The sequence below is a fragment of the Orbicella franksi genome, chromosome 5 (assembly GCF_964199315.1).
Source record: "Orbicella franksi chromosome 5, jaOrbFran1.1, whole genome shotgun sequence".
Classification (NCBI taxonomy): Eukaryota; Metazoa; Cnidaria; class Anthozoa; order Scleractinia; family Merulinidae; genus Orbicella; species Orbicella franksi.
In genome coordinates this window covers 11,890,231-11,916,469 of record NC_138149.1, presented here as the reverse complement: position 1 = coordinate 11,916,469, position 26,239 = coordinate 11,890,231, and the positions used below count along the sequence as shown (strand labels likewise).

The following is a 26,239-nucleotide window of genomic DNA, read 5'->3' as shown; positions in this document are numbered from 1 at the left end:
AACAGGACCTCCTAACGTCAATGACAATGGATCAGGATTTTCCGGGGAAAAGCATCGCATTGCGACATGTTTTCTATCTCCCTGTCGCATCATAGTTAATAGAGGGGACTGGTTTCCCTCTATTAAGTATGGTCGCATTGAAGGGTAAGACACTAAAACGGACAAAGTAGCCAAAGGCAAAAGAACAAATGCGCGATATAAACAATACCAAATAACATGAAATACGAGCTCCAAGATGAAAGTTTGCCGTGAAAATTTCCCCTGGCGGCTTCACACCTTCCTGGTTTATTAACTTTATTTGAAAATACGTTTTTTTTCTCAATAACTCGGCCGCTTTTTGAGACCTTTAATATTTTTCTTTTGTAAACTTTAGATAAACTGACTGACTTAAATTTTGTCAAAGAAACGAAAAAACGATTCTTTTTTTGTGCCCTTGAAGGTGGGAAGTAACCTTAAGAAGTTCAGTATTTATCCAGCCAAGGTCAAAATTTTTAGAAATCGAAGGAAAAGTACTCTGAAATCAAGATCTATAAGAGTAAGCCTGAACAAAGGAAAGGCCATATAAATGCTGTCTGTTAACAAACTGTGTCCAATGCTGAGCCATAAAAATTTACAGGTTTGTTTGCGGCATCTTCTGGAAAGCTATCCATGAACCACGGATCCGGCAAACTATTGGAATATTAGTTATCGGCCAACAAAGTGAAAGATACGATCTTACAGTGGCGCGCTTCGAACCGACAAGAAACAGAGAAAACCCGCGATAAGCAAAGAGCCAATCAGAAATGATTTCGTCATTTGAAAACAATAACAAACGGCCGCAATGCCGAATGGGTGAAACTGGGCCTTTAAGTGGCTGGCCGACTTGGAACCTTTCGAGCCATAACCAAAAATGTTAACGATAACACGCAGTAAGAAGAAATTGCTTTGAAGGGTTTACGCCGGTTTAGCTACCTGTCGAGTTCGCTACTTTCCAGTTCGCAACATGTTCGCTACCCCTCAGGCCGAGTTCGCTATGTCAGCTAACCGAGTTTGGCTCCGGAATGGATCAAAGAACGAGGAATAATCTATATGTGCCTGAAGTCGTCGGTCTATATGTTTTTGTTTCGCGAAGTTTAAGTTTTGTCGAGAGTAGCAAACGCGAATTAAATAGGTAGCGAATTGGAAGTTGCGGGTAGCGAACATGCAAGTAGCGAACTCGACAGATAACGAAATCGGCTGTTACCCGTAGGCTAGAATGACGTTCAATGTCCACTTATACCGAAAAAACGAAAGAAATTCCTCTTTTGATGAATCCTCGGTCGCCTGACGAGACTGTCAAGAGATTCCACCACTGAGTACGAGAGATCGCGAAAAGTAAAGCGCATCCCGGTATATACTTACAATGCAGTTTGGCATGTGGCCATCCCCCTTTATATGCCCAGCAATCAATCTCGTTTCCAGAGCCTTCGTTACCCTTGTCCAGTTTTCCCGTTGCGCTGGACAAGGGTAACGAAGGCTCTGGGAACGAGATTGTCCAGCAACTTGAGCTCGATTATGCGCACTAACTTGTAAACCTTACGGTTGTGACAAGAAGGATTGGCGTGGTGCTGAAAGCTGAAAGGGCGTACCAGTAACGCACTGACATGATATGATAAGACGCTTATATCACTATGGCGCCACATGTTGTTGTATGACGGTCACCAAGGAAAGTGCATGCGTTGGGTCCATTTCCTGCTGTAAATATAATGGAGAACTGTTTTGTTTGTGACATGATTGATGCTCAGTTTGGGCGAGATGATGCCTACACAAAGTTGTAAGTGAGGTAATGTAATGTATTGTAAGTGATATACGTAAGTAATTTTAGGCAAGGTTTTGTAAGTAGGTAATATCCTGTGTAGTAAGCAGAGTACTGTAAGTAGGTAATGTAAAATAACATTTTGTAAGTGATAATTGTTAACTCGGAATTTGGCAAAGTATAAGTCGATTTTAGTATTGTGTTGTAAATTGTAAGTTTTGAAACGTAAGTATTCTGTAATTTTAATGTAATATATAAAGAATAAATAAATTTAAAAAATAATTCATCAAATTAAAACAAAAGAAATCATGACCTTGAAGGCGTTTGAATATCTGATCTTAATTAGCATAGATTGTTACGATTTTTTTTGTTTTTTTTTTCCCTTAATTTTTAGTTTCGATTGAGAAGATATATCAAACACGCAAGACAGTGTTTGACCACATTTCCAAACACCTCGAAGTTCGTCAAAAATACTCCGCTACGCGTCATATTTTCAACTCTTTTCTCGGTGTTTGGAAATGTGGTCAAACACGGTCTTTCGTGTTTGATGTTTAGTAAATCTTTCTGTTGTAAAAATACCATGGCAATTGATAATATGTCAGTTCCTCGTACAAATGAGAGTCGTGCACGTGTTGGCCGTAGGTCAATGATGGACCGTGGACATCGACACGGTTTCATTTCCGGTCATTATTTTGTCATTTGTAACTCAGTTGCCTGGTTCCTATACGGCTTTCACCCAGGCCTTCACGGTCAATTGATTTCGAGGACGTATCCGAGGCCCAGTCCACACTACGCTGGAGAAATTTAAAAACGCACCTTAGGCTTAGGCCTGCCGTCTACTACCGTCTACACTAATCCGGACCGACTGAAAACAGAGCTTTCGAAAACGCTCTTCAAACCGCAGGAATTTGAAAACGTCGGGAAGGAAATAATAGGCTGATTTAGCAAGAGAACGGGAACGTCACTTGACGACGGCGCGCGCAGTACAAATACCCAAATATGGTCAGATGACGACTGCAGGGCGCGCGGAATAACCTGGATTCTGTTCTAATTTGACCATATTTGGGTATTTATACTGCGCGCGCCGTCGTCAAGTGACGTTCCCGTTCTCTTGCTAAATCAGCCTAATTTTGAAAACGGAACTTTTCGAAGACGATCACGTGATTTACTTTACTATAATCATGTGATTTCTCTGTGCGAGTTTTCCTCAAACACAAATCCAAAATGCGCGGTGATTGCAGCGTTTTCAAATTGCTCCAGCGTAGTGTGAACGGGGCTCGACAAGAACCGCTGGGGAAAGCCTCGACTTAGACACTAAAAGACTGTGCATGCGTTGAGATCAGTGGAAAATGCTTGTTTTTACATTCTGGCAGGGGTTTCTTGGTCTTTCGTAAATTTTTATGATAACAACTTGAAGGAATAGAAACTGTATCTTTCAGCACGTTTGCAGCAGGTTGCACACAAGAGCATTTTACTTATAACTTACGGTTAGAACTGTCGTTAATAATGAAGTTAAATTTTAGTCTCTTTTTATTGTAAATATCAATTTTAGGTTTTTAAATTTAATAATTTATTTTATTTATTTTATGTGTCTCCTGTTAGTAGAGGGTTTTTTTTATCCTCGGCTAGAATGTATTTGACACATTAATAAAGTTATTGATTGATTGATTGACTGATTGACACAAACGTTTTTATTTGACTCGAACATCGAGTGTAAACCTAGGGTGCGGCGTCAATTGTAACAAGTTTCGAAGGCAAACAGCAATTACTTCGAGTTTTGATTGGTTCACTGTATTGTATGTGTCCTTTGTGATTGGCTGGATTGATTACTTTGGCTTTGGTTTTACGACATTCAATTAAAAACCGCTCTAAGTCAACGATCCACATAGTGCGATAAACCAATCAAGATGTGTCAACCATTGAGTTGAGAAGTAACAATTTTCGCGGCAATCAATCTCTGGCTATTCGAGTTGCGTTCCGAATCGTGGCTCTCGGTTGGCGGAGCAGTGCGTGTGCAGGAGAAGGGGAGAAAGTGCAGGCAGGTAGGCTTGAGCTCCCCAGATGTGTTCGCGATCCCTGCGCACAGGGACGCCAGCTACATGAACCACAGGATCATGATAAGTAAGTCTAGTCAGGTGAACCACTTTTTAATGGTCGTATGCAGATAAAAGTTTGTTCCACGTTAAATAATTAATATAACAGTTAACTACAAGTGAAGTAAACAATAACCTTTTTCAGAAAGCCCAGGTTTTATCATGTGCTCATAACAAATAAACATACACTGGACAGAAGAGTGCTACATTGATCGGAGAAAAGAGAGTTACTCAGTGATATATATTGCGACATTGTTTGTTGAAACGCGGGGTCCACTGATAATTTTCTAAACGCATAGAAGACCCAAATATAAACATTTTCCGTGAAACTATGTCCCTAACACCTTACTAGGTCTTGTGATTTTGCAGTAATTGTGCTACTCTCACATAAATTTTAAAACAAAACTTATTTTAATTTGCTTATTCGCATTTTATTTTTTAATTTTCTTTTTAAACAGCCTTGTATGTAGCCTGTACAAATTTTGTTTGTGACACGGCTTACTGTTAAAAATAGCCGTGTTTAAATAACTTACCACCAATTTTGTAATACATTTTCTTTAACACTCTAAAAATTGTACTAGTCTATAAAAATTCTTGCCACTTCTGACACAAAAAATTACTTGTGACAGCTGTCTTGACTTTTTTTAAAATTCTGTTGCAAAGTGGAGAAACCTATCAACTCAAAGCAAAAACCGACGTTTCGAGAAGTTTGTCCATGCTCGTTCCCAGGGCTTTTTGGCAATTTCTAAACGAAAAATCCTTGGGAACGAGCTTGAAGCCTAGTCTGTCTTGATTAAACTATTCCTCAAGCTGACTAGTGAAAATTAACTTGAAAGAAAAAGGCTGAAACTTGTATCCCGTTCCGTGATAAAACTTGTTCTGGAACTCGACCCTACAAACAAACAACAAACGATTATGAATATATAAAATCATCCAATCAACATTCCATACAAAAGTGCGGGCTTTGACAGAATGAAAAAAGGAGAATAAAACCACTTCAAAATTTATAATGTCTGTTTCAAAAGAAAAGAGGAACTTACCAATGGAGTCGAAGAGCATGTAAGAAAGCGGAGAGACCTTCCATGATCAACAGGATGACAACCGTTTCCACTGAAATACCAAGTTGACAGTGTTTTAGTTCAGTGTTTGGACGACGGTTAAACCTATAATGTGGAACACTGCGCAAGAAGGAGACTTAGTCACGGTTCTGGGACACCTTACACATGAGGACAAAGCAAATAGTTTCCACAGAATAATTGTTGTGCTACAGCAGCGAGAAAGTGAACACAGATGATTTGTCAGTAAAACATCATTAAACTAATCGCCCTCTAGGGGTCCGACTGGTAACTGAGGCGGTTACAGAAAGGGTTCGTTCTATTCCCAGTAGCTTTTTATGTCCCCATTTTGGACACAAGATCATTCTGTAACAGTACAACTGCCCGCTGAGCTTTCGGTTGGGCTGTTAGTTGTGTTTAGCTGAATGCCTGCTAGTTCGGACTACTAGTCTGTTTAGCTGCGACTTTTCTCTAACTGTTTGCAGAAGTTACAGCCAAATACTAAACCAGGGTAAAGGTTCAAAAGTAAGGTAAAACTAGACGCTCACCTGCCCAGAATGCAAACAGAGCAAAGCAAGCCACGACACCAAGCACACCAGTAAATTTAAAACCATCGTGAAGCGCCATGGTCCATAACACGTCAGACAACTCTGCGACAAGAACAAACTGAGGCAAGCTCAGTCACGGTATGTGACGTCATTTTGGCCATGCACAAAATTACCTTTAAATTGAAGGAAACTCGAAAATAGTAGTTTACTAAGATCGAAAAACACCAGAGAGATAATAATAGACCATAACGGAACAAGGATGGTTAAGGATGGAGAAGATTAACACGGATTGCAAACGACAACCTTGAAAAATTTAGGCTAAGCTTTTCAAGATACGTAAACCGTGACGTAGTTTCCTTTAAAGATATACCTAGTACTTGCACGATCGCGGTTTTAATTACATTCTCGCAACGTCCCTCAGTATCATTGTTTATATCTTTTATTTCTCTGCTTACTCAAAGTACTCGAATAAGATTAAATTTGGTTAAACATATTTAAGAATAAAAATTAGAACAATTTTTAAAACCCTGCCAGTCTTAAATCCATTTTTAACCTTGTCTTTTCACAACTTTCCCATGAATAATTACTGGTATTACTACACTCTTTTATGACACAAAGTTCTGATCAACACGTCTGCGCGTTCCGACCAAAAATAATGAAACATGGAAACAAATCAAGAAGTCAAAGTTAACGTCCCGTATTCAGAGGACACCAAAGAGGTCAAAAGTGCAGAAGTGCACATTGTACATTCTTCTGATGTGCTTTAAAGCAGGTGAACATCCTAATCCATTAATACTACAATGGTTATTTTCTCATATCATACAGTGTGAGAGATCTTTGTTGAATGGCCAAAAGAAAAGCAATTTCCATCCAGACTTCCTTTCCTCACCTGCATGAGCCAGACTTAGTGCCCACAATCGCAAGTAAGAAGCTGTGTTGGAGATACAACCAAGGCAGTACTCAATAGTATGGATTGCCTGGTGCACAAATACTTCACCAAAATCAAACTAGGAGAAAGGAAATTAAGAAAAACAGAAATAAGACAGAGTTGTAATGCAAAATGTTACCTGTCATTATACGTCCGCAATGCGTGCTAGGGGCTAAAACTTCATATTAACCCTTTTAGACGCAATGCACGCCTACGATGCTAGCCAATAATGTTTTCATCATTATTCATTTATACTCTGACGACCTGAAGATCCTGGTATTCTCTCTCTCTCTCTGTGCTTCATATCTATAGTAACAAGTTTTCTAACCCAGACTGATGGTTGGATGGTGAGGAATGATGTTCCTACTCGAATATCAAAACTAACAGAAACTAAGAGCAAGTAGCCTAATCGTTTTAACTTCACCCAGTTGCTGTTCTTTAAGACTTAGAGTATGGCTTAATTGATTTATCGATAGTTTTCCACATCTAGATAATCTCCATCTCTTAAGCTTAAAAGACCTGCCTCTATGGATTGATAGTATATCTGTAGCTGCATGTGTAGCCAAAGCAGTTTGAAACATTCACTTGCCACATGACTTTCCCCTTTCCTCTTTACTGTATCAATGGGCATGGCCTACATCTAATCAGAACATCGTTGTAAATAAATGTCACCTTAAACAGCATCCCTACCTCTTCATGAACATCGTCATGTTGGTCGTGCTGTATTTCGCTGTCACAATAGATCACTTCACTGCATCCCTGCTCAGCATCTCCAGTGTGCACAGAAACCAAAACAGGTCCAGAGCTGTTTGATCTTAGTCTCTGAAAACCCTAAATTAACCTTGTCACTCAGTATTGTGTTGTTCCACAACATCTTATCTATGCCTCCGACAGAAGGTTTTTGATAAACCCCCCACCCCCCCCCCCCCCGCCAAAAAAAGTCACTTGTAGCTTCAAAACGTTTGGCTTTTCAGACCCCTACTCCCTAGGGATTTCCAGTGACCTTTCTTGGAGTGGTTACTGATATTGCATAGAACTGCATGCATTAACATGTATTACTAACAGCACTACGTCTACTTTGGGTGGGTTGGATTGCAATGCATAACAAAGTACAGTAAAGGTTTTTTGGCTAGTTTAGTTCATCATACTATTTCTAGGCAGAAAACGTTTTTATGATTTAAACCAAAATTGGTGTTGAGCCAGATATTTCATTGGCCAATCATAATAATTGGTCAATTATGCAAGGGTTTGGTACAAATTGAAATATGGTCTGCAATGCTAAGGAATGAACCCTATTATGTAGCCAACATTTCTTCAGTAAATGACCATAAAATTTCACACTTTCGTACGATAAAGGGCAGTCACAAGTATAGGATAACCTAACAACCAAAAGTATAATGTCAACAACTGACCAAGCATTCCTCTTACCCCTCGCTTTTTCATGTTGTGTTGGTGTCGGAGGTAGAAAGGTTTCAGTAAGAGCATCCACGGTACACACAACACTGCTATCACTACAAGCAATGGCTGTATGATATCCTGTTGAGAAAACAGGGACAAAAGATGGTTGCACAAATCAAAGTTTCTTGGGGTCTCTGAACTCGGTATAAATTTCACTCAATAGCAAATAATTTGAATACAGAAGAACATGCAAAGTAAGAATATTGTTGCTTACCTGTCCTGTGTAAAGCAAGTGAGAGGGATGAATGGAGTTTCCGAACTGGAGGAACATGTTGATGAGTGCCAACAGCAAACTAGGTTGCTGAAATAAAAAGCAAAATTAATGTTTAAATCAACTGAAAGTTATATTTTCATCTCTATTTAGTATGACTTTGAGAAGCAGAACAAGATAATTTGCACAGTATTCTAGCATTAATCAGAGGCACATAAAGCTACATAACTCATTGTACCTAGTAAATTCTTATGCTGCCAAATAATTGATGGAATGCACCCAATACATTGACAGCTACATGTATGCAGAGACACAATGTGTGCAAAGAGCTACACCTCTTAGCACACTGTACTCATTGCATGCCCATGCTCTCAGCTTCATAGGCACGTAGAGTGTGCAAATGGTAGAGCAACGCATAATGTGTGCAAAGGCAATCTACACCTATTGTATGCCTATGCTGCTAGATAATTAATTCATAGGCATGTGAAGAAGGCTATGAAGGAACATACTGTACATGTTAAGGGCAGAAATTTCCAACTGTTTGAGTGCATTGGATTCCATGTTGAGACCTCTGGGTTCAAGCTAACTAGCTGGAGTACCTGTACCCCGAGGAGGGGTGGGGGGGGGGAGGGGATAAATGGGTACCATTAGCTACTAATCATTCATTAGAGTAAGGATGGAAATGGATTACAACATGGACAGCTCCATGTACACTTACATTTGATGAATTGACATTGATAGTAATCCACTTGTAGAAGATCAAAATGCCCAGGTAACCAAAGATGCAGAGCAAAAACAGAACCTGAAAGAAAGGAACAAGGTACTGAGAGATAAATCTATGCTTACATAAGAAACACTGAAAGACTGCAGAAGCAGTCCCTTCTTTTGTTAGATTGAGAGAGTGAAGTGACCAGGAAAAATACAGTTTCTGCTCACTGGCATGTTTAAAACACAAAATGGCAAAATGAAGAAGTGGCACTTAAAAGACATGATTGATCATCATGGTTTTACACACAACTTAAGAGCGGTTTTGAAATTAAAGCCTGGTAATTTCATTAACCCAAACAATTACTGAGAGCTGACCACCTTCAAGTCAGTGATATTGAGGTCTAGTCAACTTGAACGCTACTTACGCTAACTGGAGTGTTATTTGGACTCACAGTAGCGACATATTGTCATGTTGCCATTACGTGTTTGTAACACACTCTCTTGCTGATCTGCTGACAACTGCAAAGCACAAGGAATCCCTGCAATAGCTGTAAATGAGCCCATCAATGCCATGACTGCAGGTACACCCACTGTACTGTACATATGAGTAGGACTTGTCTCAAGGTTTTGAACCTTTGTCTAAATGGATTGTGTGTATTGATCAATACAATGTACCCTCAATCAATACCCTCAATCGATACCCTCAATTGATACTCCATTGACACCTCGGTTGATACTTGATCGACACTCGATCAACATCTCGGTCAACAGTCAGCTGAGAGTCAACTAATTTTCAATCGATTCATGAGTCAGTTGACACTCGGCCGACTATCGACAGACTGTTGATCAAGTGTTGATAGAGTGTCGACTGAGTATCGATTGGAATGTCGATCGAGTATTGATCGACATGTTGATCAAGGGTATCAATCTCTCAATTGAGAGTATTGATCAACACTTGACCGCATGATCTGTTGAAATTTCATTGTGCCACATGTTATATTTAAATGAACTAAACTACTGAACATGGGACCACTGTTGAGATAATAATAGCCAGCTGAATGCCAAGACAAAAAACACTGCTTTGTAGAACACCGTTCAAAGTAAGAACATAAAATAGTTCAGTCAGCTTTTAAACAAGAAAAGTTTCACTGTTTCTCAATAACTTCAGTCTGGTAATGTTTAATTAACAAAATGCCCTGTATTGATTTACTTGTGTAGAAATCCAAGTCAAGCAAAATTTTCACCAAACACAAGACTCTTTATAACATTCAGGCCAAGACTTTGATGTTAAGTGGAACAAATTCTGCAGAATATTGGATACCAACAACACATACCTGAGGTATAAACTCAGCTACAATATCAAGAGGCTTCTTGAAGTGTCTGAAACAATACATCACCATTATTAGCACACTCAGGACTTAGCTGGTTGGCAATTTTTCGGATTTTTGTGATTTTTTGCCAGTGCTTATGGAGAACTTCATGAAAGTGACATGCTTGAGGTCTAAGTTACCTGTACACAGTCAAATGTATTACAGAGATATCATTTTTGCTTAAGTTATACAGCTAGCATACACTGTAGCTCCTGGAAGAACGAAGTTATTGGTACTGTACTGTTAATAGTAATGAGTCTACTAATGATAAATGTAGAGGAGTGTATTCACCTGTGATTGAAGAAACTCAGACAAACACCAAACATCATATGTGTAACACCAAGCACGATAGACATCTTCATTTTGAAAGAGTTGGTGAATGTAAGTTTGTTCACAGCTTCTTGCCAAATCTGGGAAAGAAACAGACAAAACAAGACATTCGTCAAGAAATTAGCATATCACTGTCCTCTGCTTTACTCCTACCAGTAATGCCTTTCAGTGCTGCTAAATAATATGATTCCACAAATTTCACCAACAAATACAGTGTAGTCACTGGATCAAATTATTGCCATGATCAGCTTGTTTTCATTGTGAATTTCCAGTCTCCCTGGATCTGTGCAGAAGCATCCTGTGTTAGAATACACTGTACATCTCAGGTTGCCTGGTTTTACGCACTCAGCACTTACATACATGTGCATGCAATCTTTAAGTTATTTTTGGACTGCATTTAATACCTAGGTTTCTTTTTTTGTCTGTAACCAGTCCATAGTCTTAGTTTTGCATCTGTTTTCTGGAATTGGTATGGTACACGTTTTATACTGCCACAGTCTGTGTCTTATATCACAGTCATGGTCATTGACATGGTCTGCAGTCCACAGTCTGTGTATTAGACTGACATCATCTCCCATAATCATGTACATATAGCATAACAAAGGAACTTACTGGATCAATACCAAAGAAGTAAGGAATCCCTCGGTATGTCTTCTTTGGGTCAAGCAAGATTGCTTTGGATGCATTACCATATGAGTCAAGCGTCTTTTTACTAAAAGAACAATAATTTGATAAGCCACTGAAACTAAAAAATAATTTAAAACCTTGAGGACTTAAGCTTGTCACTTAAGCCTGTGGCTTGCCTGCCACTTACAACTGGTACCATTTTTTTCAGATAATGCTGGGTTTCCAAGCTCTTCAAGCATGATATATTCTACAAAGAGTAATAAGCTGGGCAGGAAGATAGAAGTATTTATGTGCAGTGCTAAACATTGAGGCTCAAATAAACAAGAGTCTGCAATAAATGCGGGTCTCCAATACAATACAAAGTTTGAAATGAATGCCAGGGGTGATAAATCAAGAAAATGTGGTAAATTATTAACTTGAACATACCTGATGCCATCCCAATCTACACTAAGATCCCATGCAGTGCCAAAGATGTTGAATGACTTTGAAAAGCAGTCATTGTATATAAGGCCAGTATAGATTGAAAACAGCCCCATCAACAGAATTATATAGCGGCCAGCAAATACGGTCTCAAACATCTGACATGTGAGAAATAGTAAATATTTTTGGATCTCAATTTTATATAATATAGTAGCAATAACAGAAAATTGTACAAAAAATCATACATGCAATGAAAAACAATTATAAGCAAAATTACACATTTTTATCTTAATTTAGATTTAGTTTATGTTTTAGCACATTCATTGAAAGTTTGAGAACAATATAAACATGCAGAAATGCTTGTATGTGAACAGGCAAACTGATTGAAATTTGTAGACTGTCAACTTAAAGGCAATCTAATAATTCAGCCTGTTGGGTGCACAAATATTGAAAACCAGCCATCACATGTTCACAGCTATGTTGAAGTGTACTGCAACAACAACTAGCTTACAACAACAACAATCTTATTTTCATCTGTAAGCTTACAATGTTACAATTGGCCTGGCTTGTGAATAGCTAAGTGCTAGTCTAGGTGGGCCAGTCTGTAATAATCTATGAAACTGCATTTGGCTTCCCTTCAAGTTCATTAATTTTAGCAGCAGTCAATATATGCATGTTGTGAAATAAATTTGTTTTTGAATTCAGGCTTAATCTACATTTAAAAATTGCATTGTTCTCTTGAGGTCAAGGTATGCAACCATAATTACCTCTCCTCCTTTGTAATTCTCCAGTTTCTTTTCTTTAAACACCAACCACAATGCAAACAGAAACATGATTAACCCATGACCACAGTCACCAAACATGACTGCAAACAGGAATGGAAAAGTGATGATAGTGAACAGAGCTGGTGGAAAGAAAAGACAGAACAACTTGAAGTCAGTCCTAAATACAGTGGTACTTGCATACAATTACTGGTAACAGACACATGCAGAACTTTAGGATTTAAATTTGAATAAAGGCAGACTAGGAAATAAACATGTCAATGGATTTTTTTCATAAAAATTATGACACAACAGGTAATTAGACAGAGAAAAATGGTTATTAAGCCAAACTATGATCAAGAAGTACACTTGAAAGAAATTTTCACTTGACAGGTGATTATGAATGAACGATCTTTCAAAAACTCGCTTTTTTAGCAGTTATGTGCATCTCGCAGTCTTGAATTTTTTTTTTGCAAAATTCTCTCAGAGTTTTAATCTTTTGCAAGGCTAAGAACATCTTGATCATTTGTTTGTTTTCTCTTGTGCAAAGTCAAAATGTCTTGGGCTTGCAAAGAAAAAGGCTAGTCTTGCATTCTTGCAAAGTCTTGCATTTCACACTCACCACTCCACTAAGGGCAGAAAAAGAAAATACAGTCGACTCCCTATAACTCAAACCCTCACTAACTCAAACCTCGCGCTAACTCGAACCAAAATCAATTTCCCCTGGATTTCCATCATACATTTACTTTAATTTTACCCTCGGTAACTTGAACCCTTGATAACTCAAACCTCCCGCTAATTAACTCGAAGCAATTTCCGTTTCCCTTCAGGTCACAGTCAAAACAAATAGTGTACTGTTGTCCAAAACATTAAATTTATTTTGAAGCAGCTGTGTGAAAAAACCTGTACAGTTCACAGTTCCTGGACTTCTCCCTGCTGCTTTCCTTTGTTACATTTTTCACATTATGTTACCTTCTGATTTATAGAGTAATTTAGAGATGAGAGAAAATGTACACTGCATGAATAGAAAAACATTGAACACCCTTTTATCCTTATTTCCGGTCATTTGTTCTCAACTCCTGATAACTCGAACTCCGCATAACTCAAACTTTTTTCAATTTCCCTTGAAGGTTCGAGTTATCGGGAGTTGGCTGTATGGCTAAAATTTACATACCCATGGAGATAATGATATTGGATGGTACATGTAATTCTTAGTACATACAATTCAACTGATGAGGATCATGTACATTAAATAACAAATACAATGCAAAATACCTGGATTAACCTCTTGGTAGTTGGCCACTCCATAGGCATCTACAATAGCTTGAAACCCCTGTGTAAACTTGTTTGTCCTGTTAAAGGTTGGTGGTTCTTCGTCTGTTGACATGCGATTCAGAATGGACGGTATAGCAGCCCTGCTGCGCTCCGTGCCACGCCGCAGTGCCTGCTGAATCTTATCCAAGTCACTAACTGGACACCAACACTCAGCAATAAGACATTTCTGAGTCACATCCAGGTTGAACATATTCATGGTGTGATAAATGGCCTTGATCTTTTTTACCTTTAATATTGAGAAAAAGAAGTCATGCTCTGTTAAAATATAGCTACAAGTACACCTGCTGCATAATGTTTGTGTCATTGAAAAATGTACTTTAAGCGACAAAAGAATAAAACATCGTTTGAGCAGATCATAAATGTGTGACAAAATAAAACTGTCATGGGTGGTAAGTGGTAAATGCGAGACTTTGCAAGATGGATTCTGGCTTTTTAAATTGCGAGACCAAGACTTCAAAGTGTTTTAAAAGCAACCGCAAGACGTTTAGACTCTAAGACATTCAGGCATCATTTATAAAATGCAGTTACATGTAATTTAAAGGAGTTAGCAACAAAGAGCACCAGCATTCCTGTGGTAGTCAGCAGTCTTTTGATATGTGCATGCACCAGGATTCTGTGTGCTCTTGGACTGAGATGTGTTGGCAGCCTTCACAGCGATAGCATTTACAGTGAACATTGTTTTGCACAAGAGCACATCTTCAAGTGTCCCTCCTCCCCCATTCCACTGTTAATTTAGTGTGACTGACAGGTGCCCGTCTCCCCTTCCACATGGGGGCTCATGGCTGGGTGAGCAGTCTCAATCTAGGAGCTGGCTGCCAACAGTGGAAGCTCCTGGATGTCCAGGCACCCAACCTAGTCCATTTAGCGATGCACTTGTTGAACCAAACAAATAAATCAGGACTTCTGGACTTTCTTACCCTTGCAAAAAATCTAGACTTTGAAACAGCTTTGTGAAAAAAAAAAAACGGAACACTGAGACGGTGAGATGTACATCATGTAACTGCTAAAACAAAAAACGAGACAGCGAGAACTGAGAAATTTAACCAAAATCTTGGGAGACCCATGATGTCTGAAGGACCATTGGTTACCACTTCAAACTAAGTAGGTGCAATTAAATTGACTGTAAGAGAAAGTACTCATGTGTAACTGGGACTGTGACAAAGTGATCATGCACTTAGGAGAAGTCCATTGATAAGCTGATTCCACTGATAAATAGGTGTCCGTAGTTTCAGCTACACACAGGGAGGGTTGATCCACTATAAGAAAGTAGACACTTGGGGGAGTTATTGAAAAGCTGTGTGTTAGCAGTGAGTTGACTGTATCGTACAATGTACTTCTCAATGCCCACAAATTGCAATCTCTTCTGGTTTGTTTGTTTGTTTTTTTTTTCAATCTGTGACTATTGTTAATTATTGATTACCTTGATGAACCACTGTTTAATGTTCTTGGCTACAGTCACCAACAACTGATGACGATGGACACGTGTTTCATTCAGTACCTATGAAAATCGGAAAGAATCAGTAGAATGAAGTATTGTTTTGATCACTATTCAATTATATATTGTAATAAATTTCTTTCATGAGTAGTGATAAGTTAATAAAGATGGTGAATTTTAAGCTTGGTATTGAAATGTGAAGGTGAATTAATCAACATGACACGAGTGTGGGAAAGAGAAAAATTCTGAGTCCCCGACAGGAATCGAACCCATGACCTCCTGACACCGGGCGCATGCCCGCCTGGTGTCAGGAGGTCATGGGTTTGATTCCTGGTGGGGACTCAGAATTTTTCTTTGTCCCACGCTTGTGTCATGTTGATTAATTCACCTTCACATTCAAATTTCTTTCAGTCGCACAGTGGTAGAATATCCCATTCAATATGCTATTGTGCAATCATCTACTAAGAGCAGCTGCATGTCACCAGCTCCTTGTGTGATTAATGAATCTGTTGTTGATTATACACTCATGTAGGTGTGCAAGTAGATCAGCCTACACAGTGATTAAATCCACCAAATGAAAAACTATGCATAGTGTAACAACACATGTTTTAAGACTACCCTTAACAATATGTGCTACATTTCATTGAATAATTTAAGTGTGAAGAGGAAAAAATATGACTGTTAGTAATAGAAAGCAAGGTGGTCATATCATATTAATGGGAGAACTGTGGCCTAATGGCCATGGTTAGCGCACTCAACTCCGGATCGTGGTTTGAGCCCTGGCTGGGGACATTGTCCTGCTCTTGGGCAAGATACTGTTTTTCCTCCCACAGTGCCTCTCTCCACCCAGGTCTACAACTGGGTACCCGCGAACTTAATGCTGGGGGGAGGGGGGGAAGTAACCCTGCGATGGACTGGCATATCCCATTCAGGGGGGAGCACAAGTATTCTTAGTCACTTCACACTACTGAAGCTGGGATAAGCACAAGCCTGATGGGCCACTTGGCTCATATGTACAGACTCCACCTTACCTTTTACCTGTTAAGCTACTATTTAAGTGCAGCTGGGTTATAAGGTTTGTATCTAGCACAAACCACTCACTGTTTGAATATCCTCAATGCTTGTATTTACTCCAATAGCCATTTCCTGCCTTTTTGTGGCAGTGTCTGGACAGGGATAAAGTACAGCACGATATCTAGAAAAGAAATATGGTGCGCATGAGAAATCTGTAGTAATCTTCATTTTAACATTTCATAAATTAAAGCAACTACTGCATCACATATTTATTTGAAAACGCACCACTGCACTTATTTTCAAATTTCTCATAGGTTGATGTGGGACTTACTTGGCAGGGGTGGGGGGGGGGGGTGGGGTGAGGGTGGGGGTTATACTTACAATTCATTTGAGGGTAGTGCATACTAAAAACTCACCACGTTTTTTTCACATATTAAGTTACAACTGTTTTTAAAAAAGCAACGTAGAGTCAGTTTAGAGCTCAAGTTATTTTTAATATTTACACATCGTTGTTTACAGTTGTAGTTTTACTGTTGTTGTGCTCTGTTGAGTGCAGTGTTCAGCTGTCATTTGTAGCTCTTATTTGAGGATGACACTTGATCATGGGCAGTGAGTATTTGGAATATAAAGGTCAATGTAAAGCTATAGAATTAACAAAACATAAAACATGATCTCAGAAACCAAACCTCGAAAATACATTGTATTTGTCCATGAATCAAACCAGGAATAATTTTTCCAACTGATTGCAGGAAAGCATTCGCTCAGAAATCAAAACCAAAATCTAAAATCCAAATCTGAAAGTCAAAGTAACCCACAGATACAATGTGTACATGTACCAACATTGAGGCAAACAAAACTACAATGCAAATCTTTCTTACCCCTCACAAATCTTCTCCACCCTGCTTTTGAGCTGATCTCCTTGAAAGAAAATAATGAAGACGCACTTATTGACTCGGTCACCAGTGCTTGGGTCTTCAAGTGGAGTCTCAATCTCCGCCTGCTTTAAGAACACATTACCACGGCAGGCACGCCACAGAAGACGCTCAAATGAGGGCACTCTTTCACGAACAATCACTCCTGCCACAAATCTATGAGGTATATATATATTATGCAGAAAAGACTGTTACTAAGTAATTCTACAGATATATATAATACTAGTAGTAATCATAGATTAAAGAGTGCATTTGAGTTTTGGTAGGCTTGGTATGTTAAAAAAACAAAAATTCTAGGGAAAGCATTTTGTGCCTGAGCTGTTAGGTAGGCGTGAAATTGGTCTCCCTTCAGCAAGGGCAAAAACAAATGAATTGATCGCAAAGCACGTGCATACGAGAGGATTTGTTCTCGTTTATACATGTATTGTGTAATATTATACATAAATCTGTGTTTTATACCCAGTCCGTAGTCCATAGTCTGCAGTCCGTAGTCTGCAGTCCGCAGTCCACAGTGCATGTTTTATACTGATCGTGTAAATCGACACCAACCATGTTTGTTCCGTCGGTATGCAAGATGACGTGCTCTTAGTATCAAAACTAGGACAATTATTTTGTTTACAAACACGACTTTGAATCGCCTTGACTTTGGGGTAACAGCTACAGGACATTTTCACTTCTGACACAATGAAACGGAGGACATGTTCGTGTACCAAAGTAACCCCGTGGGAGTTGAACTCATATCCTATGTAAACACTTTCACTGGGTTTACGTTACATAGTTTGCGCACAGAAATCTAGGCAGCGAAGTGAAACTCATTTTCTCCTTTGATTTATTCAGCAGAAAGCAGCATTGGTTTCAGGCAAAGAGAAGAGGGTACACAACACGCAGCCAAACTACAGCTTTCTGTTTGTACGAAAAGTCGTACACATTTTGTGAAGACATGTCTGCAAGGTTTTTAAATGCCATTAACTCTGACTTCAAACTTAAATAAACAACTTATCTGCTACAGTCTTCACTAAGCTGCCTCAAAAAGTCGTACACATTTCGTGAAGACATGTCTACAAGGTTTTTAAATGCCATAAACACTGACTTCGAACTTTAAATAAACAACTTCAGTATCCGCTACAGTCTACAATAAGCTTCCTCGACACTCGAAACTGGTCCGCAATATTGTGCAACAGTCGAAAGAAAGCACATGGACGAACATGGACATGACATCATTTGCCCCTGAAGAATTTGTTTGGTGGGACAAATTGGTGTCCCCCGATAGATAGATAGATAGATAGATAGATAGATAGATAGATAGATAGATAGATAGATAGATAGATAGATAGATAGATAGATAGATAGATAGATAGATAGATAGATAGATAGATAGATAGATAGATAGATAGTTACATAGATTCACAGATCTTGAATTTTTATGCATTATGCAATTAGAAATGCGTTCTGTCTAACCCAAAAAGATGACAAACTAAAATACAAATAAAACTTGCCATGTAATGTCAGTCAACAACACATTGCTAAATGTGAATGCAAATGTGTTTGATTCTTTTCTGAAATAAACTGCTTGACTGGTGCAAAGTTTTCTCTGACACCCTTTTTTCCAATTTGCAAGTGCACATAACAATAATTATGATTGTAACTTTCAAGTCTGAGAATAATCAATCACTCATATCAGTCTCTGATTAGCATTCAAGGAATTTGGGTCACTTCTAAAAGAGGTGAAACTTGAAAACATACCCCAGTTGAGTTGTTGCTGCTGTAGCACCCAGTCTTGGCTCACCTCCCAAGAGTGGTTGCGTCTCATCAGCTCCTTGTGGTTCACGGATCTCATGTTGATTAAGCTCATGTACAAGTAGATCAACCTAGTCAAAGTCACCAAATGAAAAACTGTGAACAGTTTCACAACATAAGGTTTCCCTTAACAATGTGTTATACAGTCAAACTTCCCAACTAAGCAACCGCCCAAAACGTCACGCCTACATGTAGGTGGTCGCTTACAGGAGGTGGTCGCTTACGAGAGCTTACACCATATTTGGGTCAAAAATTCACCTCATTAGCATACCAAAACTGCAGAGACTTATCCCATACACTGTAATTAAGTTAAATGTCTTATTCATGTGAAAAGGCAATTTCAAGAAAACTATCCTGAACTTCCCATGGAGACATTTCCGTCTCTTGTATTACCCAGGAATGCAATAATGTTACTTAACTCTTATTAACCAAGCAGGAGGTCTGTATGGGAGAATCTTGATCGAGGTCGTGAGTACACACCGAACGCAGTGAGGTCTGTACACACGACCAAAGAAGAAAAACTTTAATTCGTTTAATGTAACTGGTTTGCTGACATTTTGCTTGCAAACGGAAATGAGCTTAACTTAAACCTGCCGAAAGTTTGCTTGTCCTCTTTCCTCTTTGTTTGTTTGTTTTTTTTTTTTTGTCATCAGGCTTTTTGGCACTTCCATAAATGATTGAGAAGAAAATAAAAGAAAACTGTGAACATTTTTGAATTTTAGTTTGCTACTGCTAACACAAAATGAAACCGGTCTAGATGCTGGTCTAGATGGGAAAATCTAGACTGCGGTCAATATCAATTTCAGCCAATCAAATTCGTGAATTCGGTAGTTCCCAGTCCTTGTGAGACACAGCCATATAATAAAACACCTTATTATCCAATTTCTGCTCTATTATCTGTTAAGTGGTCGTTCACAGGACGTTAAAAACAAAAGAAAATTTCAAACTTTTAGCTCTAAACGTGGTTGTGGTCGCTTATGAGAGGTGGTTGCTTACAAGAGGTTCAAAATATAGTGATTTGACTTGGAAACTTCTGTATTTTAGACAACTCATAGCTGAGGAGAGGTGGTCGCAACCAAAGGTTTGACTGTATTTCATTGAATAATTTAAGTGTCAAGAGGAAAAAATGGGAGACGCCATGGCCTCGTGGTTAGGACATGTGACTCTAGATCAAGAGGTCTGCATTCAAGCCCTGGCCAGGGTAGTTCCATTGTGTTCTTGAGCAAGATACTTTACTCCCACAATACATATACCTTAGCCTTCAAGCAGGCTTCATGTGGGAATACATAGAAAGAAGAGCTAACAGTACTCACCTCTCTCCTCCCACAGGCATAAATGGGTCCCAAGGAATCAAATGTTGGGGTAACCTTAGGAGGGAATAGAAATACTTCTGGTTGTTTCACGCAGTGGAAACCAGAATTAGCTTTGGAGGTATGGAACACTTGGCCTGGCACAGACTTGATATACAGGTGGTTGAAAAGAGAGTTTCTAATTTAAGGACGTTCACGCTAATTGTTTCTGTGCATCCTTACTGTGCATGCAAATTCACATGCCACGTCATGCATGAGCATGTGTGCTAAGTAATACAATGAACAGTGACAGGGCAGATGGCCATTGCTATAGCTTTGCCCGCATTTAACAATCTTGGACGTTTGGTGACCCCTATTTTTTTTTTGATGGATCATTTTCTCTACTGATTTTCTATGTTAAGCGAAAAATTGAAGAAAATCTATCAATTAGAAGTTAGAATTTTTTGCAAAATGCACCATCAAATTCTGTTCTTTTTAGCTCTTTGTTTATCTGTGCGACCATTTCAAATGCGTCTTGAAGGGTTAAGTGCTGTGAAAACACTGGTAACATTTGGAATTATTAACGCAACAGACTCACTTCTACAAAATATGGCTAAGATCATTTGCCTCCGTTGACTCACCTACGATATCTTTAACCATGCTGAATTACGTACGGCAATTTTTCAAAATCAGGGTAGTTTCCCACACGCTTTATTTCTGAAACGAAGTTGGTGACCCACAATTTTTTTTGCATTTCTGACACAAGTAACTCATCATCTCACTGCAGTAAAAATTTAAAAATCTATCGGCTGGAAAATTTTTGCGCGAACACCCTTAAAACTAGCGTTGTTTTAAAGTTTAGCTCTTATGAATTCATGTACATTGTGAAACATCTACCGCAGTAGTCCTGAGCCAAATAAAAAACAACTTACATACTGTATGAAGGTAGACATTTGAAGTTTGGAAATACTGACAGAATAATTTCAATCTGCCATGATAACTGCAGTATCCATGATAAATACTAGAGTTGTCAAGTCAAAGTTGAGGTTTACCTCCTCAAAGAAAATACGTGTCTTGCTCAGTATATGTTTGAGTTCATGCAGCTCCAAAACGCTTGTCATAAGGGCTTCATAATTTGTATTGCTGTCTTTCATTTCATGTTCAAGCTGCTCAAACTCAGCCTAAAAGATAAAAACAAGTGCAATTGTAAACAACTAAATGTGCTTACATTGTACAAACACTTAATAAGATGTTACTTACTAAAGGCTTCCTATATATATATGCAATACAAATATACAACTAAGCAAATAGGACTGATTTTAGTCTAGTAACATGCATACATGTACAGCACGTAGGTCTATCATCACACATACAGTATAATTACATGTTTCTCACCCGTGAGATATTGAGGTGTCAACACTTACACTTAAAGAGAAATTCCATATCTGTGTGCACCCATGCATTATTCCCTATATACCAACCTCAAGGTCAATCATTTCTCGTGGCTGGGGAGCTTCTGGATTTTCTTCAACATCCCTGACATGAATATCAGCCTTTTCAATTTCCTTGTCTAGAAACCCTATCAAAATTGGCATATCATGAGTACAGTATGCACATTGTAAAAACATAATATGAGCAGAAATTTATAGCCTACTAGCCAAGAGTTGGAATAATGTGATCAGTCAAGGTAGTTCTGCAGAAAACATTGTGGGTGGCTGACATTTTGACAACCAGCTAGGTGGGGGTGATCTTCAGAGTCGAAGCGAAAAGTGTTTGTCAGTTGACAGTGTTATAAGGCTGGTCTGTTGAAATAGATTGGCCAGTTTAGCTGTGACAGTGTTGGCTGTTAAATCTTGACTATTATTAGTAAAAAGTTTGTTGACAGTCATTGGTCAGTTCCACTAAGTTTTAAACCCTCCACTGTTAGTCATATTAAGGCATTCCGTTTGAGGTCCATTGATTGGTTTCATTTAAATGTGGTGAATAAGTCATCTGTAAGCTAAGGTTCTGGTAGTTGTTGACATCTGTTAAGAGGCATTTGTTCCAAGTTGTTGTGCCAGCTTTCCAGAGTCAGTTACTGAAAATAGTAAGTTTGTTCTGTAGGTCAAGCATCGAGTAGAGTCACAGTCAAATCTGTGCTTTGTCAGTTGATGATGTTCAGCAATGTCACTCCGTCATCACCATTTTTGCCCAAAGTTTGTTTCATCACTCTCTCTGGCTTGAAACTGTCAAAAAATCAGTCACCAGCAACAGTCCTTTTCAGGACTACCTTCCCCTTGATTAGCATATATACTAAATGTAATAAATGCAAGCTAAACAGGAGGCAATAGAGCTTCTTATTTGCTTTTGGCATGTGTTGTGGAGGATAAATCACTGGTGGAACATTGTGGTTGGGGACTGTAATGTGCTACTCTCCTTGAAACTTCCGGATGCCATTAAAACACTCAGGGTATTGTGTAATCAGATCCTGTTTGTCTCTTATCAGGATGGTTTCCTTGACTTGCTCAAGAGTCTTGTCCTTTGGGCATCCATGACTGTTAGTTTGGGGATGTTGTTTCTGTATAGCACAATTGAACTGTGGCAGATTCAGGTCAGTGGAGGTTGGTAGGCCAATGATTGCAGGACCTGGGATGTCAGTGACGTAAAAGGGTGCGAGTGTGCTCATAAGTGCAGGGTATGGTGACTATGCCTTGGTGTTTAATTTGCGAGCCTCCGTAGACGGTGAGCACAACATTCGACGACAACAGTGCATTGGATTAGAGTTTACCATTGTTGTCCACTTGATGTGGGTACATCTCTTATTGGAAAAGCTGGTAGTATCTTGCCCTGGGCCCCAGTGTCAAGCTTGGCTCTTAGTGTGGTCTTCCTGTTATCTCTCTGTACCAGGTTTACTTGAATGGATACAAATACTTCATCTGCACTAGACTCTGGTTTCCCATATGTTAAATTTGCTATGGTGACTGATTCAAAAACAATGGATTCGAAGGATGTTGGAGCTGCAGAACCTCCTGAATCTTCTATAGCATGAATCCGTTGCCTGCGGGCCTTGGATGGACAGACTTCTGCAAATTAGTGGTTTAATTTACAGTAGAGGCATGTCTGGCCACGTGCTGGACATTTGGCTGATGCATTGTGAGGGCAACCCCAGTTCCCGCAAGTTTTCATTCCCCTTGGAGGCTTGAAAGATGGAGACAGCTGATTTGGTGGAGGGTGGTTTTGGTGCTGGGTATCCTGTGTCCCTTTCTCTTTGTTCCGTCTCTGTACTAAGTGTATGGAACCATCTGTGGTTTCAGCTGCCATGGCTGTGAGCTGGGCCTGAGAGGACTCGTGTGACCTTGCAATCTCTACAGCTTTATCCAGCGTTAGCTTGGCTCCCTTTGAGTTCAACTTTTCTCTGACTTAGAGTGAGTTTGTTCCGAAGACTATTCAGTCTCTTATCATTTCTTCTGGGTCTTTGAAATTGCGATCTTGGGCTAGGATTTGTAGTGCCATAACGAATTTCTCCTCTGTTTCTGAATGAGTCTTGGACTCAACTGTGGAATTTGAACCTGGCAAAAACAGGATTTGCTTTGGGACTTACATGACTCTCAAAACGTTCATAGTATGTTCCTAATTTCTTACGGCCATTTTCGGAGATGTCAGACCACATGTTGTAGATATCCCTTCCTTTCTGACTGACCCAGATAAGCAATGAGCTGCACTTCTCTTCTTCTGTCCTGGATTTGAGAGGTCCTGTAAACATCAGCTCAACATGTTGCTTGAAACGCCGCCAGTTTTCTTTTGGGTTGTCGCCTTCCCACTGCATAACCAGGCATTTGATGCTGCTTAAAGCCATGTTTCCAAGGTTTTTGGTTTACTTCTGACACCATGTAATAGCTGCGGGCTATACATGAGGTGATGGAGCTTCTTGTTTTCTTTTTAGTATTTAAGCATGGCAGGAACTACATACGAAAGATTGCAAGGCACGATGGTTCACATGCTGCTTACATGCATGTCACCAGAAGTGCATTTGAAGTACATATCATCACACTAAATAAACTACTGAATATATTCCCACAGAGTTCAAGTAAAACCATTTACAAGATCACTGAATAGTATCTCTTTACCCTCTAATGCCTCCTGAATGGTATTCTAGTATTGTAGGGTAACAATCTACAATGTAACATTTAATTCCAATCCCTGGTATTCAGTTTGAAAGTGGGGAGCCACTGTGAGAGTAGTGTCTTGCCCAAAAGAACAACGCAATAACACTGGCCAGGGTTCTAACCCAGACTGCATGGTCTGGAGTCCTGGGCCTGGTTGTTCAAAACCGCAATTAAAGTAAACTCTGATTAAGCCTAATTGGTGATTAAATTTCTTCATCGTGGGTTAGCTAATTGGAGGTTAGAAAATGGTTGCTCAAAAGGAGATTAATCCGCCGATTAACTAATCCGCAATTACGCATTAAGTGGATTATTTTAATTGATTATGATGTATTCTTACACTATTTTATGTCACAGAATTGCGCGAAAGTTTTGTTAACTTTTCAAATGGCTTCCCTGGCGAAAAATAAAACTGCCTGTGAAACTGTGGCCCTTTTCACTCCAACTGAATCGCAGATAACTTGACAAAAGTTGCCACTAGAATAAAATCTTAGTGCTAGCAGCACTTTGGTCTACTGGTTCAACAGCCTGCTAGCAGGCTCACTTGTTGTTTGGGTAGCGTATCACAGGCAAGGGTGGCGGAGCTGCAACCGCAAGCCGGCAAAGCCGGCGAGAAGAATGGGGCAAGGAAAAGTGAGCCTGCACGTGAGCTATTGATTTTTGAATCCCCCGTGTTCGCTGACGAACGCAGTGATCCACTTGGTTAAAAATGACGGGCTACAGAATCCAGTGCAACCTTCGTGCATTTCACTTCACACTTCCAAGATGACGTCTGTGGACTCTGTTCAAGGAGCATTCCTCAAGCTTTCAGTTGATTCTGACTTAAGTTTTCAAATACATAAAACACGAGAAGAGAATAGCTGTGAATTGTTTACTGGAAGGGAGGGATGTTTTCCCTGTGATGCTGACCAGTTTCGGTGAGAGTTTTTATTTTCAGCTGTTCTCCACAGCAATCGAACGAAAGGAGACTTCAGAAGGAAAGCATATCCGAACAGTGTGATTTTAGTTATTTGCCCGTTGATAAGCCTGATTGAAGACCAGATTAAGGAAGGACAATCTCTTGGTAATTAAAAAGTTGTGACAAGCCTGCAAAACTACTGTTACATGCAAATGTGTATTCTTTGCCTTTAATGTAAAATGGGGTTCACTAGCCTACACGACTGCTCGCAGGCTACTGGTTCAGGAGCATGGCCACGCTTCATGCTAAAAGGGCTAAAAACATCCTTTATACTCTTTTATCATATAAACATCATTAATACTCTTTTACCAAATACATATCACGCTTTACAATGAGCTTACTTAGTTTTCTTTCCATCTCTTCACATCGCCTGACATCATTAACAAATTTGCGCTGAAAAGCATTCACGTCTGGATTCAGCTGATGAAAGAAAACATCAGTTACCATATGTCAGGTGTTAGGTATCGCGTCAGAAATTTCACTTTTTTGCTTAGTTATTCCCAGATTGTTCAGACAATAAACGCTAGCACAACGGCAGGTCTCAGAGCATCGTTGTTTGAAGAGACAAGTTTGAGTCATAAACTTACCTTTTGCTGTTAACTTCATAAATTCAAGCGGACTAGCTAAGCTGACGAGAACCGAAGGAAATACGAAAAGACAAAAATGTAATACTTACATCACGAAATTGCACAAGGCCCTAATAGCGAAGGAGAGAGAAGACAACAAATTGTTTCAGAAACAAACTTGTTTTAAAGTAGCAATTGGTTTCCAAGTCGGTTTTCGATCTTGCTTACCAACTCTCCGAGTTCGCTGACACAAGAATAAGCTGCCTCAGCTTGAAGAAAGAGTTGAGCCAATGTCATTTCCTCCGATCTGAAGAGGGAAGACATCTTTGCAAAGAAGGAAAGGTATTTATTTGGCGAAAAACAGCGACGCATGCAACTGGCACGCTAATGAACCTCACACTCGACTCATGTGACTCGATGCAGTCGATTGATTGTTCGAGAGTAGTAAATATTGCTTCCGCCAGCTTCAGTCTTCCCGCGCAAATCAC

The 26,239-nt window shown here is 39.4% G+C and overlaps 1 protein-coding gene across 2 annotated transcripts; it reads right to left on the bottom strand.

Annotated features, from left to right (window-relative positions):
* Window positions 1-435: 435 nt before the first annotated feature.
* On the bottom strand, window positions 436-26,239 carry LOC145486270 (V-type proton ATPase 116 kDa subunit a 1-like). Of its 2 annotated transcripts, XM_081464905.1 has the most exons (24): window positions 25,980-26,239; window positions 25,862-25,882; window positions 25,527-25,605; window positions 21,567-21,664; window positions 21,138-21,266; window positions 20,110-20,163; window positions 18,743-18,867; window positions 16,946-17,155; window positions 16,155-16,248; window positions 15,039-15,116; window positions 13,559-13,844; window positions 12,290-12,426; window positions 11,529-11,680; window positions 11,088-11,187; window positions 10,437-10,555; window positions 10,110-10,155; window positions 8,786-8,869; window positions 8,071-8,157; window positions 7,827-7,934; window positions 7,089-7,229; window positions 6,360-6,477; window positions 5,471-5,572; window positions 4,908-4,977; window positions 436-4,759 (listed from the first exon to the last, which is right to left on the bottom strand). In XM_081464905.1, the coding sequence occupies exons 1-24, from the start codon at window positions 26,121-26,123 to the stop codon at window positions 4,666-4,668; spliced, it is 2,676 nt and encodes an 891-aa protein (XP_081321031.1). In that variant the 5' UTR covers window positions 26,124-26,239; the 3' UTR covers window positions 436-4,665. The 2 variants fall into 2 exon arrangements, with proteins under 2 accessions (XP_081321031.1, XP_081321032.1); XM_081464906.1 differs by lacking the exon at window positions 20,110-20,163 and having other exon boundaries at window positions 25,980-26,238.